Genomic DNA, 15,486 nt, shown 5'->3' on the forward strand with positions numbered 1-15,486 from the left:
CATATCAAACTATTATTCGTTTATTCACCGAGTATCTTAGAATTTATGTCTTTAAATGATAAAATTCCTTATTCTATACTTACAGTTTTCATAGTGGATAGGAGGTGTGGTTCTTCCTTAGCTTATTCTGGAAGTGTATGTCAGTGTGCCTCGCGACCTTCCTTTTATAGGAGGCTCGATCCAGAGTGGAGAGTTGCCAGCGATCTATTTTGAAACTGGATTGTCAAGCGATCTGCGTAGAAGGTCTTGAAAGACGTTCACAACTAATATCGGCAATTTTCATCAAATGCAATTATTTACCGTATTATTCTTCTGTTCTATTGACACGATAATTACAAATACAATAATAATCTCTTCGGTAAATGTATTCATTAGCAAATCTTCTTAGCGTAATCGAGGGAAGAGCGGCGTAAAACCCATTGCAAAACTTCCCAGGGAATTTTAGCAACGTCCATCACAGCTCCCTCCCCCTCCACCTCTCGTGAGAGAGAATCTTCTTTTTAGGCAACCAGTACTGTTAGGCTCTGACTCAACGGATTTCTGGGGGCACCGGAATTTGATGGGGTTTCCAGGTCCAAACTTCCTGGTATGTTGCAGAAACATAGCAAAGAAGAAAATAACCACTTTCGGATTTTGAGAGCGTATGTGCGGTGGGCAGGTTTAACTTAACTAAAATAGAAGTGTTCAGATCATAAAATCACGATGCTTTGTGTATATTTTGTAAACGAAATTATAGTTATAAAAGTGCATTTGTTTGGTAAGTGGAATGCTAATTTAGAAAAATGTAGGTAGACAAAGAGGAATGTTGTAAGAAAGGGAGAAACAGGGAAAAGGAAGTGGAACGTTTAAAGAATAATTAATAACGAGCAAATGTGTCAAAATGAAAGAAGATGCAAACTGAGAGGCGGCGAGAGGACAATTAGGCTTTATAATATTTCATATTTTTACCGAATGCAGATAATGAAAGAAAAGCAGAACCTAATGATGTAGAGATTATTTTTTTGTGTGTGAATATCTGCAAAACTTGTTGAAGAGTTTATAAACAATCAAAGGAAGATTGGCAATAAGAAGAAAACATTGTAAATGGAACAATTGATACGGGTGGGAATGTACTGCCTTTATTTGATAATAAGGTCATTAACGACGCTATTCAGCGGAAACATGTAAAAGGCGATCTTTTGTAACAAGTAAAAGGTGAAGGAAGCTATTCTAAGAATGCACGGTCTTAATATTGATTTATTTGCTTAAAATCGTGTTTGGAAGTGATTGATCAAGCCATGCAGACAAATTACCAAAGTGTTTATAGGATAAGTTGATGAAAGAATGCAAAGGTGATTGGAGGATTAGCTCGGTATAAAGGTATGTCTAATACTGAAACATCTTTGATACATTTACGGATGAACGGAATTTGAAAATTTAGAAAAGGAGAGTAATAAATATGATTTAAGGGAGACTTTAAAGAAAAGAAATAATATTTACATATAAGTTTATTGTTTAAAACCTTACCCAATTAACCTTTTTAGGTCTGTCTTAGTACATAAAAAGAAAAAGAAAAAAATACGTATATATATATAAGTTTTATTATATAAAATATTACCCATATTAATGTATTCCCACAATATATATAGTACATATAAATTAAATATATAAATATATATATTGTATACATATATATATATATATATATATATATATATATATATATATATATATATATATATATATATATATATATATATATATATATATATATATATATATATATATATATATATATATATATATTTAAGTTTAACACACATTGTGGACACGTAAATGTCTTTTTATAACATGTTGGCCTAAAGACAAAAAAGAGAATGCATACAGAAAATATCTAATGAAAATGATTGTCAAAATGAAATAAGGTATAAAACAATACCATCATTGAAAATATACCTCTTTTAATTGTACAGCTATTTGAACCTTAAAACCTATAACCAGCAGGTTATTCCAACAGCCAAATATGTCCTCAGAACATTTAGGTCTTCTTCGGTACGAATAGAATAATGGAAAGGTCATATGACTTTTATATAATTTACTTTTATTTGTTAAAAACCCTTTCTATAGGATGATAACTGTGGATTCCCTTCTGAGTCTACTATGTTTACTGGTGCGTAAGACGAATTATGAAATTCTATTTTAAATGACTGAATCTAACAGTCATTGGCAACTCATTTGTACGCGAAAGGTTATAAGGTTCAACTACTTCCATGGGCCAAGAGACGCCCTGAAACTCGGTGTGTATTATTTTCTTCATAATTCTCGACAACCCTTACGTAAAACTTAATCTCAGGACAAATCAAAGGTGAACTGACTTACTATTCATAGGTATTTCAGTTTAATACCATTTTCAACCACAATTTTCTGCTTCATAAAGTAAAGATTCTATTTCTTTTAATAACAGAAATGAATTATTTTAATGATATGCCGTGTTTTGTTGTTTTGTTCTGTTGCAAGGAAGAACTACTGAGTACGACTGTGTTTTTTCTATGAGGCCTCGTAAATTTCAGAAACATAAAGCTGCAAGATACTCTTCTGGAAAGAGATCATCTAATTTAAGAATTTATAAACGTTTATGAATATATATCTGGTTGAAAATATAGAATAATAATATTCATAATCATGGGCACATGTGCATAACTTTCTGGATACTAGAATATATTTGGCAGTCATCAAATGCTCTTTTATTCAACTCATTTGTGTTGGAATATCATACCCAATGAGTACACTCAAACGTTTTTTCCATTGCTTTAACATTTTCTTGTTCTCTTGAGAGATCTTTTAAACCACTTCATCTGTTCCTTGTTCTAGAAGTTTGATTTTTTAATTGGAATCTGCCATTAGTGTTCTTAACCACGTGACGCGTGGTAGTGGAGGGTGTTTTTACCTTGCACTTTGCACTTGCTGCATCATATCATATCCTCTTGATGACTAAATGATTTTCACATATCAGCCCTCAGGGATTTTTTTTCTCATTATGTTGGTGTAATTTTGATTTGTAAATTTCAAATTATATTGCTTGCTAGTTTTTTTTTTTTTTTTAAAAGTTTGAACTTATTTTGTACCAAAGTGGTGAAGTTTTCAGTTATTTCTGGCGTTTTGCAGTTGAAACTCGACCCTGCAACGCGTTTTGACAGCAAAATGTGCAAGGTATGATCTGAAACATATCCGTAAGTGAAGACACTGTTCTTAATATCGTGAACAAAGCTATCTACCTTTTCTGTTGCCACACAGCACATGTTCATAGTACGCCTGTTTATTGTGGACCAAGGCCTCCCATATATCATAAAAAATTGTGAGTTTGATGACATTGTTTTATGTTATAAATCTTCTACATATTACTTTGTAATATTGGTTACGAATTTTATTATCTTCAGCAATTATGAAATTTGTTTAATTGTTTTTAATAATGTGTTTAACAAAATCCCACTTAAATTAATCTAACACATGTGAGAAGACATTTGAAACTGAGTTTTACTTAAGTTTACACCACAGGAAGAGGAATAAAATATAAAAATTTTTTTAAGAAAAATAAAATTTATTATAATTTATAGAAAAATAACCTCTCATCTTTTCATTTACACAAATCGGTCAGTCTTAATATTTTCGAACATTGAACAATTCATGGAGGTCATTGACGTTCTAACTTCCGGTATCTTCATGGAAGATAAGATGTTTATCAACCGAAGAATCCACCACCATATCCACCAAATCCACCTCCAAAACCTCCAAAACCGCCGCCGTATCCGCCGTAGCCAAAGCCGTATCCGAAGGGTCTGTAGCCGTAACCGCCGAAGCCATAGGGACTCTGTCCAAAGAAGTGGCGTCGGCTAGGTTCAGGTGCCGGCAGGGCTCCAGTGACCTCCATCAGGGCAAAAAGGGCCACCAACACCAACAGGGCAATGCCGATCTGCAAAGGGAATCAAGGGAATTAAGTTTGCTAAATTTCAGTTAGATGCTTTAGTTAGTTCATTGTACTTTTACTTGTGAATGAGAATGAATAAGGATAATATAGAGTAAACTACTAACCAACGTAAATTTCATGAATAGTTACAAATAGAAATTACAAGTTACATGATTGATAAATAAAAAGGAAAATAGATTTTGATTTACTACAGTTTTATGGATCGAGATGGTTGTTTATTTGTATATTTAAAAGTAACATTATTCGTATATGCATTGCATTCAAATAATATCAAACTATTATTCGTTTATCCACTGAGTATCTTAGAATTTATGTCTTTAAATGATAAAATTCCTTATTTTATACTTACAGTTTTCATAGTGAACAGGAGGTGTGCTTCTTCCTTAGCTGATTCTGGAAGTGTATGTCAGTGTGCCTCGCGACCCCCATTTATAGGAGGCTCAATCCAGAGTGGAGTTGCCAGCGATCTATTTTGAAACTGGATTGTCAAGCGATTTGCGTAGAAAGCCTTGAAAGACGTTCACAACTAATATCGATAATTGTCATTTAATGAAATTATTAAACATTATTTTTCTGTCTTATTGGCACAATAATTACAAATACAGTAATTATCTCCTTGGTAAATCTATAGATTAGGAAATTTTCTTTGCCTAATCAAGAGAAGAGCGGGGTAAAACCCGCCCAAATCGTCCTTGCAAGATTTAGCAGCGTCCATCGCAGCCCCCCCCCTTTCCTCCCATGAGAGAAAATCTTTTTTTAGACGACTGATACTGTTAGTTTGTGACTCAACGGATTTCTGGGGCACCGGAACTTGATGGGGTTTCCAGGTCCATACTTCCTGGTATGTTGCAAAAATATAGACAAAGAAGAAAATAACCACTTTCGGATTTTGAGAGCGTATGTGCGGTGGGCAGGTTTAACTTAACTAAAATAGAAGTGTTCAGATCATAAAATCACGATGTTTTTGCATATTTTGTAAACGAAATTATATATATAAAAGTGCATTTGTTTGGCTAAATGGAATGCTAATTTAGAAGAATGTAGGTAGACAAAGAGGTGTATCGAAGGAGAGAGAGAAACAGCGAAAATGAACTGGAATGTTTAAAAAATAATTAATAACGAGCAAATGTGTCAAAATGAAAGAAGATGTAAACTGAGAGGCACCGAGAGGATCATCAGGCTTCATAATATTTTATGTTTTCACCGAATGCAAATAATAAAAGCAGAATTTGAGGATCCAGAGATTACTTATTTTTACGTGAATATCTGCAAAACTTGTTGAAGCGATTATGGACAATCAAAGGGAGATTGGTAATAAGAAGAAAACATTGTAAATGGGACAACTGGTACGAGTGGGAATGTACTGCCCTTATTTGATAATAAGGTCATTAATTCATAGGAAACATGTAAATGGCGATCTTTTGTAACAAGTAAAAGATGAAGGAAACTATTCTAAGAATGCACGGTCTTAATATTGATTTATTTGCTTAAAATTGTGTCTGAAGTGATTGCTCAAGCTATGCAGACAAATGACAGAAGGGTTTATAGGGGAAGATTTGTACTGAGTAAGACGATAAACATTAAGATGATGCAAAGAATGCAAAGGTGATTGAGGATTAGCTCTGTATAAAGGTATGTCTAAGACTGAAACATCTTTGATACATTTACGGATGAACGGAATTACTTGAAAATTTTAGAAAAGGAGAGTAATAAATATTGGCAACTGAAGATATATCCTGTATAAGGAGCTTTCTATGACCTAAGGATAAATGGCAGACTTTAAAGAAAAGAAATAATATATACATATTTTTTCAGTACCAAATGTATACTGTAAGTTTATTGTTTAATATCTTATCCAGATAATCAGTGTAGGTCTCTCTTAGCGCCAACAAAAAATTCAAAAGTTTAACTGCGCACATTGTGGATATGAAATGTCTTTTTATAACACATTGGCCTAAAGACAAAAATATCGAAAATTTCTGATGAAAGGAGTGACACAATGAAATAAGGTATAAAACAATACAATCATTGGAAATATAAATCTTTTAATAGAATAGCTATTTGGACCTTAAAACCTATAACCAGCAGGTTATTCCAACAGCCAAATATGTCCTCAGAACATTTAGGTCTTCTTCGGTACGAACAGAGTAATGGAAAATCATGTGACTTTTATATAATTTACAGTGACATTAAAAACCCTTTCCATAGGATGATAACTGTGGATTCCTTCCTAAGTCTACTATGTTTACTGGTACGTAAGACGATATTATGAAATTTCATTTTAAATGATTGAATAAAAAACAGTCACTGGCACCTCATTTGTACGTGAAAAGGTATAAGGTTCCACTATTTCCATAGGCCAAGAGGCGCCTCGCAACTCGGTAAGTGTTACTTACTTTATAATTCTCGACAACCCTTACAGAAAACCTCATCTCAGGAGAAATCAAAGGCGAACTGACCTGCTATTCTGGTAAGTTCATAGGTATTTCAGCTTAATAGCATTTTCAAACACAATTTTCTACTTCATAAAGTGAAGATTCTGTGAATTATTTTAATGATATTCCGTTTTTTGTTGTTTTGTTTTGTTGCAAGCCAGAACTGCTGAGTTACGATCTTGTTTTTAATGAAATATAAAGCTACAAGATACTCTTCTGGAAAGAGATAATCTAATTTAAGAATTTATAAACGCTTATGAATATACATGTAAATAAAACTATAGATTAATAATTGTAATCAGAGGCACATGCACATAACTTTCTGGATACTAGAACATATTTGGCAGTCATCAAATTCTCTTTTATTCAACTCATTTGTGTTTGAATATCGTTGCCGATGAGAACACTCAAAAGTGTTTTCCATTAACTTTTACATGCTTATATTTAACTTGATTTCCGCGTCTGTCTGTCTGTCTGTCTATACTCAAATCTTGTAACTCAATTTTTGACCTGTTCCCTTCGTCCGATGGACTTGAAATTTTGCACTGTTACCCAGTCACGGTGACGATACAACCTTAGATGATTAGTAGGTCGGCAGTGACCTCTAGTGACCTTACAGTGACCTCTCCAAGTATCTCAGGATTTGTATGAAACTCTTCTGATTTTTCACAACTTCTTTGACTCGGTAGAATTTATCTTCTATATAAACCCCCCTTCCCTCTTCCATCCCCCTCCCACTTCCCCTCCCATGCACATGATCAAGTGTTAATTTAGCTGTGTCCTCCCCCTCCCCTTCCCTCTTCCATCCACTTCCTTCTCCCCTCCACCTTCCCTTCCGGAGCATGCGATCAAACGTTAATTAATTTAGCTGTGTCCACCTAATCCTCTTCCCTCTTCCATCCCCTCCCCTCCCCTCGCCCTTCTCTTCTGGAACACACGATAAAGTGTTAATTTATCTTTGTCCTCCCCTCCCCTTTCCTTTTCCATCCACTTCCCCAGCCCATACCCCTCCCCTCCCCTTCCAAAGCACAGGGTCAAGTGTTAATCTAGCTGTGTCCTCCCCCTCCCCTTCCCTCTTCCATCCCCTTCCCCTTCCAGTGCATACGATCAAGTGTTAATTACCTGTGTCCTCCCCTCCCTTTCCATCCTTCACCCCTCCCCTTCCCTCTTCCATCCCCTTCCCCTTGCGAAGCACCCGATCAAGTGTTAATTTAGATTTGTCTTCCCCTTCCCTTCCCGCTTCCCTTTTAGCTCCTCATTGGACGGGTGGTTATCGTCCTCGGCTAGCAGTCTGCTGGCCAAGCGTTCGAGTCTCCGAGCGGCCAATGAAGAATTAGAGGAATTTATTTCTGGTGATAGAAACTCGTTTCTCGTCATAATGTGGTTCGGATTCCGCAATAAGCTGTAGGTCCCGTTGCTAGGTAACCAGTTGGTTCTTAGCCACGTAAAATAAATCTAATCCTTCGGGCCAGCCCTCTCTAGGAGAGCTGTTAATCAGCTCAGTGGTCTGGTTAAACTGAGGTATACTTTTCCCCCTCCCCACACCTACCCATCCAGTCCCTTTCCCTTCCCTCCCTTAACCTTTCCCCCTCCCCTTTCCTCCCCTGCCCCTTTCCTCCACCCCCCCTCCTCTTTCCCTTCCATCTTCTTCCCATTTTCCTCCTCCCCCCTTCCCCTCCACCCCTCCCTTCCTCTTTCCCTTCCATCTTCCCATTTTCCTCCCCTCCCCCTTCCCCTTTCCACTCTCTTCTTTTCTCCTCCCCTTCCCCTCACCTTCCACCTTCCCTCCATCTCCCCCTTCCCTTCCCTTCCTTTCTTCCCTCTTCCATCCGCATTCCCCCTCCCCTTCCACTTCCATTTGCCTTCCCTTCACCTTCCTGCTCCCCTCCCCTTTCCTCGACCCTCCCTACCCCCTCCCCACTTCCTTCACTCTCCCCCGTAAACGGATATCAGATCTGTTAACTACAATCATAAATTGGTTACAATTTCTGTCAAAACTAAAAGGTATAAAATAAAAAAATAAATAAATAAATTTTTTTTAAACATGCTTTTGTTAAAATACAATAAAAAGTAAAAAATAATTTTTTGAGACACACCAGGATTTTCGTACAATTAATCATGTCAACAAAAATAAAAGCTTGACCCCTAACATTGAAGGAAATGCTACTAGAAAAGAAATAGATTTTTTTTTATTTCTTAAAGCATTTCCTTCCATGATTGGGGCCCACGCTTTTTTTTTTTTGTAGACATGATTAATTGTACGAAAATCCTGGTGTGTCTCAAAAAATTATTTTTTTTACTTTTAGTGCATTTAAATAAAAGCATGTCTAAAAAAATTTTATATTGTTTTTATACATTTTCTTGTTTTCTTGAGAGATCTTTTAACTGTCATTTGGAAGCCAAGTTGCTGGGAGTAACATCAGGAAAAGGTCTCGAGATACTTCATCTGTTCTCTGTTCTCGAAGTTTGAATTTTTAATTGGAATCTGTCATTACTGTTCCCCACCACGTGACGCGTGGTAGTGGAGGGTGTTTTTCCCTTGCACTGTGCAATTGCTGCATCATATCATATCCCTATTGGTGACTAAATGGATTTTCACATATCAGCCCTCAGCGGGATTTTTTTTTCCTCATTATGTTGGTGAAATTTTGATGGTAAATTTCAAATTTAATTGTTTGCTAGTTTTTGGTTTCTTACCTTAAAAGTTTTAACTTATTTTGTTGCAAAGTGTTTAAGCTCTCAGTTATTTCTGGCGATTTGTAGTTGAGAGAGCAAAATATGCAAGTATGACCTGAAACATATATCCGTACATGAAGACTCCGTTCTTATATTTAGTCAACAAAGCTATCTACATTTGCTGTTGCCGCATACCACATGTTTCTAGTACGCCTGTTGTGGACCAAGACCTCCCATATATCATAAAAATTGTGAGTGTGATGACCTTGTTTTATGTTATAAACCTTCTATTTATTACTTCGTAATATTGGTTACGGCGTTTATGTTATCTTTAGCAAGTTTGAACTTTATTTAATTGTTTTAATAATATGTTTAACACCATCCCACTTGAAAAAGAAGATTCCATAGTGTTTTGGAATATAGTGCCAACAAATGTTAAATAATGTAATATATATGACAAGACATTTCAAACAGAGTTTTACTCCAGATTACATCACAGGAAGAGTAATAAAATATCAAGGATTTTTTTAAGGAAAAGAAAATTTATTATAATTTATAGAAAAAATAAACTCTCATCTTTTCGAACATTGAACAATTCATGGAGGTCACTGACGTTCTAACTTCAGGTATCTTCATGGAAGATAAGACGTTTATCAACCGAAGAATCCACCACCATATCCACCAAATCCACCTCCAAAGCCTCCAAAACCGCCGCCGTATCCGCCGTAGCCATAGCCGTATCCGAAGGGTCTGTAGCCGTAACCGCCGAAGCCATAGGGACTCTGTCCAAAGAAGTGGCGTCGGTTAGGCTCAGGTGCTGGCAGGGCTCCAGTGACCTCCATCAGGGCAAAAAGGGCCACCAACACCAACAGGGCAACTCCGATCTGCGAAGGGAATCAAGGAAATTAATTTGCCAAATTTCAGTTAGATGCTTTGATTAGTTCATTGAACTTCACCTGTGAATGGTAAATATCATGAATAGTTATAAATAGAAATTACAAGTTGTATGAGCGACATATGAAAAGGAAAATAGATCTTAATTTACTACAGTTTTATGGAATTTCGGGATGATTGTTTATATGTACATTTACAAGTAACGTATTATTCATGTATGCATTGCATTCATATACCTGTATATCAAACTATTATTCGTTTATTCACCGAGTATCTTAGAAGTTATGTCTTAAATGATAAAATTCCTTATTTCTTATACTTACAGTTTTCATGGTGAACAGGAGATCCACTTCTTTCTTAGCTGACTCTAAACGTGTGTGTCTGTGTGCCTTGCGACCTTCCATTTATAGGAGGCTAGTTGCAGAGAGTAGAGTTGCCAACGATCTATTTTGAAACTGGATTGTCAAGCGATCTGCGTAGAAAGCATTGAAAGACGTTTGCATCTTATATCGACAATTGTCATTAAATGCAATTATTGACCATATTATTCTTCTGACTTAATGGCACGATTGTTACAACTGTAATAATTATCTTTTCGGTAAATCAAATGATTAGGAAAAATTCTTAGCGAAACCGAGGGAAGAACGGGGTAAAACCCGTTGCATAACTTCCTAGCAAGTTTTAGCAATGTCTATCGCAGCTCCCTCCACCTCCCATATGGTGGAGTCTTCTTTTCTGTCGACTGATACTCTAAGCCTGAGTCAACGAATGGCCGGGGGCATCGGAACTTTGATGGGGTTTCCAGGTTCATACCTACCCTAAATGTTGCAAGAGTACAGGTAAATAAGACGATACTTTCATTAAGGATTTTTAGGTTTTTGTTGGGGACAGGTAAAAACTAAACAAAAACGGAAATCTTCGTTTCAGAATGGTGGATGTTTTGACACTTTTTTTTCCCGAGGAGGAAGTATACTAACGTGAATTTGGTTTGTGAATGGAAGGATAATTTAGAAGTTTGTAGAAAGAAGAACAGGAATTTTGGGAATAGATAGTGAAAGGTAAATCAAAATTGGAGTTATTTAACAAAAACATCAAGGACTTCAAGGAAGTTATAAACATTATGAAAAAATGTGTTTATGAGTTTGACAAAAGAAAAGAAGATGCAACTGGAGCTAGATGATGAAGAGATATCGTACTATTTCATATTTTTATGAGAGAGAGAGAGAGAGAGAGAGAGAGAGAGAGAGAGAGAGAGAGAGAGAGAGAGAGAGAGAGAGGGAAAGAGAGAGTCCTTGTTCGTATATTCATTCATATGATTTTAAAAGTGCAAGGCTGATTTGGCAAAAAAAAAAAAAATCAGTATCCTTCGAAAGTGAACCTGAGATTCATGTTTCGTTTAGTTTGTTGTTTTTAACCCAACTAAAATTCACTGGAGTTGAACTATATATCGCAAACAGAATTTTATTAATTATTCAGACATTATATAATTTATATATTTTGTATAAATGTTACCTTTTGCTCGATGAATAGGAAATGTTGTTTCCTGGTTGATTCTAGAAAACTGTTCATCTTCGTCCATTGTGACCTTCTATTCTTACGAGACCCGGCTCCTCAGGGAGGGTTGCCGACGATCTCTATTCTGAACCTTATTAAAAAAACGATGAAAAACGTTCAAATAGCTCTTTCCCTTTATTCATATTAATTCCACTTTACCTGTCATTATGATCATTACCAATACAATGTTTTTTTGTCTCAAAGACACTGATGTTGATGAAAACCTTCGGCCGTACCGATGACGACATCGGGTAATACCCGACGATGAACTGTCCCTCAAGGTCAAACAAACGTTGCTGGTTCTTCCTCACATTCCTTCCTCATGATTATTGCTCTTACAAGGTCTTTCTTCCGTTTGGCAGTGATTCGTACCAGCTCACAACGCCTGACCGCACAAGATCTTGGTCACCCTAGGTAACATTTTTGTGCTTCTTTCTCATAACTACATATGTGCATATATATATATATATATATATATATATATATATATATATATATATATATATATATATATATATATATATATATATATATATATATATATATATATATATAATATATATATATATATATATATATATATATATATTATATATATATATATACTCATATATATATTACACATTATATATATGTATATATATATATATATATATTTATATTTATATATATATATATATATATATATATATATATCTGTTCATATATATATATATGTATATAGACTATTTTTAGTGTGTATGCACGTGTGAAGTGTATAGGAGTGTTTGTGGCTAAGGTCAAATATTTTTATGACCACTGATTTTCCTACTGATACTATGCTTTCTTTTCTGTTGTTCTAGAGAGCAATGAAGGATTTCTCGAAATGAATATTTGCATTTTTGTGTGTCTCTTGTTGCGTCATCTTGTTTGTATATGCCAGGGCATAGAGATCAATCAGTATCAGAGGCAGAAGCGCCATGGGACTCAGTGTGATAAAGAATGTTGCTCTTCAAGAATAAAAGCAAACTTTAAATTTCCATCTGCCTGACCTTTTATGATCCCATTTCTTCAAGTCCCATTCTTGCTCCCAACTAGCCATAGAGCATCAGCTCGTGGCTAAAATAAAGGTTACCTAAATAACTATTAAGTGAAATTCTAAGGAAGGAAATATTTCACCTAATAACGTAAATGAAGAACCTTTTTCTTGCCTCTGTTAACAGAAGATTCATTTTCCGTTAATTATAACGTTCCATAGTATTTTTTTCGTCTCGATACATTCTTTTTAGAGCAGGAAATAAAGCCACAAAAAAAAGTGACCGTTTCCTATCTATAATGTGGCCCAAAAAATTAGTGTGGTCAGTAATGCGGAGCTTACTTGAACCTTGGGAATTCAAACTATAAGAACGAGTGGAACTTGTCAGTCAGGTTTATGGAATTTTAATGTAATCTTTCAACTCTGATATATATATATATATATATATATATATATATATATATATATATATATATATATATATATATATATATATATATTTGAGTGTATTTTTTTCAGATGAATAATGCTATTTGCCATGGAATAAATCTTTCTGTGGTCACTGTTTATTTTCAAAAGAAATGAATCCAGCATTAAATAATTACATATAATGATCTCACAAAACAGGGTATTCAGAATAATCCCCCGCCATATTAATCCTAAAAAGACTTGCATAATCCATCGGGAGCCCATAAAGATACCCTCTTGGAGACATCACAAGATTTCCTGTGGCATGAAAATCGATAATAGACGATGCTCTCGAAGCACTTCCTGGAATTATGAACCTGCTTCCAGTTCCAGAAGCAATATTTATCTGTCTATAGAATTATTTCGGCAGTAGCCTCTTCTTTGCTTTGGTAATAAAATTAAGTGTGTGATCATCATAAGCAAAAAAGCTAGTTTCAGAGTTCAGTTGGTCAGAGGTTTATAAAGACATTATTTTAGTGTGCTCAATAACTTATCGCTGCTGGGAGAAAGGGCGCTGGTGACTAGTATAATACATGTACATACGCTACCGGGTTCTATCTAAGCGATAAGAGGCAGGGCAGCCGATCGAGACTACGGTCTACCCAAAAGCCAAATTCAGGTCCTTCAAAAGAAGGCATCGTGCTTACCCCATACAAATGGGAAAAAAAGCACGTTAAAAAAAAAGAAGTGTACTAACACTGGTGTCAAGCCAACTTAGACGTTGGTTGGTACATCCTATCTCGCATTTGGGATACACTCTGCTGTCGGCTTATAAAACCGAGGGATCTTTCAGAAATTGATCCTCCACAAATTTGGTGTAATTTAAGGAGGATATGGTCAAAGACAAAGTGATTAAAGAACGACACTTATTTTAATGGAAATATAAAGGCAAAACAAATCAACACTAAAAAATAGGACGATACTGCATTCCTTTTTCGGAAGTCATCTCTGCCTTTGCCCCTTCTGTTTCAATGTGAATGACAGCTCATGTCAATCATATGCAACTGCTTCGTGCTATAAGCAACACGCACATTTTCTTCTAAACATTTAACTTATCCCTTGATGTTTTTCTTTAACTTTTCCTTCGCTTCGCTTTACCGTTCTCGTTTTTAGTTTTCTGCAAAAGAAAACTATTGAGGTGACTTTATCTGTCCGTCCGCACTTTTTTCTTTCCGCACTTTATCTGTCCGTCCGCACTTTTTTCTTTCCGCACTTTATCTGTCCGTCCGCACTTTTTTCTTTCCGCACTTTATCTGTCCGTCCGCACTTTTTTCTTTCCGCACTTTATCTGTCCGTCCGCACTTTTTTCTTTCTGCACTTTATCTGTCCGTCCGCACTTTTTTCTTTCCGCACTTTATCTGTCCGTCCGCACTTTTTTCTTTCTGCACTTTATCTGTCCGTCCGCACTTTTTTCTTTCCGCACTTTATCTGTCCGTCCGCACTTTTTTCTTTCCGCACTTTATCTGTCCGTCCGCACTTTTTTCTTTCCGCACTTTATCTGTCCGTCTGCACTTTTTCTGTCCGCTCTTTATCTGTCCGCCTTCATATCTTAAAAACTACTGAGACTAGAGGGCTACAAATTGGTACGTTGATCATCCACCCTCCAATCATCAAACATCCCAAATTGCAGCCCTCTTGCCTCAGTAATTTTGATTTTATTTAGGGTTAAAGTTAGCCATGATCGTGTGTCCGGGAACGCTATAGGACAGACCACCAGCGGGCTGTGGCTGAAAGTTTCAAGGGCCGCGGCTCAGATAGCATTATACCGAGACCACCGAAAGATAGATCTATTTTCAGTGTCCTTGATTTTACGCTGTACAGAAAACTCGATTGCGCAGAATAAACTTCGGCGCATATTTCACTTGTTTGTAGTAGACTATCAAAATTGCAATTAAACTTCAAATAATTGTTTTTCTGAGTTCTTCAAAATGCCAAAGCATCTTACCGACCGTCCATAATTTTCATGGATGAACATTGTTATCCGCACGAGACACACTCGTATTCCAAATCCCCGAGTATTTACATATTTTGTTGCTTACCAGCGCTTTTGCAACATTGATACTAGGAAAAGGCAACCTGTGCCCAAGGCTATCTGCTGCTGACTCACCCGATAAAATCTTAGACTTAGAGGCAAAGTCTCTTGGGGACAGAATGTAAAGGCACAAATACTGGATTGCTATGAATTGTTGCCAAATCTTGCAGGGCAGGTTCCAGGCGGGTTTTACCCAGTTCTCAGAATTGTTACGCAAAGAATTCTTCAAGTGCAGTAAATACATCGAAAAGCACATAAAGGTAAGGATGTATATTAATAATTTTCACGTGGAAAGTAGAGTGTAACATTCGAATACAACAATCGATATCAATCCCGAAAGCTTTTAAAATCTGTCTACATAAAAGATTTCTTCCCCTTAAGATTTCAAAATAGACGTCTTTGGCAACTCTTCGGAAAGGAACTCGCCTTGCATAAATACCAGCTCGCG

At 35.9% G+C, this 15,486-nt stretch overlaps 2 protein-coding genes across 5 annotated transcripts in view; both read right to left on the reverse strand.

Moving 5' to 3' along the window:
• Positions 1-15,486, reverse strand: part of LOC136845321 (keratin-associated protein 19-8-like) — a 44,410-nt gene that overhangs the window by 671 nt on the left and 28,253 nt on the right. The window contains exons 1-2 of one of the 4 annotated variants that reach the window (XM_067115539.1): positions 10,293-10,447; positions 9,627-9,959 (exon numbers count right to left, since the gene is read on the reverse strand). The exons of 1 other annotated variant lie outside the window; for it this stretch is intronic. In XM_067115539.1, the coding sequence (XP_066971640.1) occupies positions 9,729-9,959; positions 10,293-10,373 (312 nt within the window). In that variant the 5' untranslated portion in view covers positions 10,374-10,447 and the 3' untranslated portion in view covers positions 9,627-9,728. Of the gene's footprint in view, positions 1-83; positions 216-9,626; positions 9,960-10,292; positions 10,448-15,486 lie in introns of those variants that run through there. 2 more of the 4 variants (XM_067115541.1, XM_067115540.1) reach the window with 2 other exon arrangements.
• Positions 3,592-4,355, reverse strand: LOC136845327 (keratin-associated protein 19-8-like). Its single transcript, XM_067115552.1, has 2 exons — positions 4,314-4,355; positions 3,592-3,949 (listed from the first exon to the last, which is right to left on the reverse strand). Exons 1-2 carry the CDS (start codon positions 4,320-4,322, stop codon positions 3,719-3,721), a joined length of 240 nt encoding a protein of 79 aa, XP_066971653.1. The 5' UTR covers positions 4,323-4,355; the 3' UTR covers positions 3,592-3,718.

Source organism: Macrobrachium rosenbergii, chromosome 13, assembly GCF_040412425.1.
Source record: "Macrobrachium rosenbergii isolate ZJJX-2024 chromosome 13, ASM4041242v1, whole genome shotgun sequence".
Classification (NCBI taxonomy): domain Eukaryota; kingdom Metazoa; phylum Arthropoda; class Malacostraca; order Decapoda; family Palaemonidae; genus Macrobrachium; species Macrobrachium rosenbergii.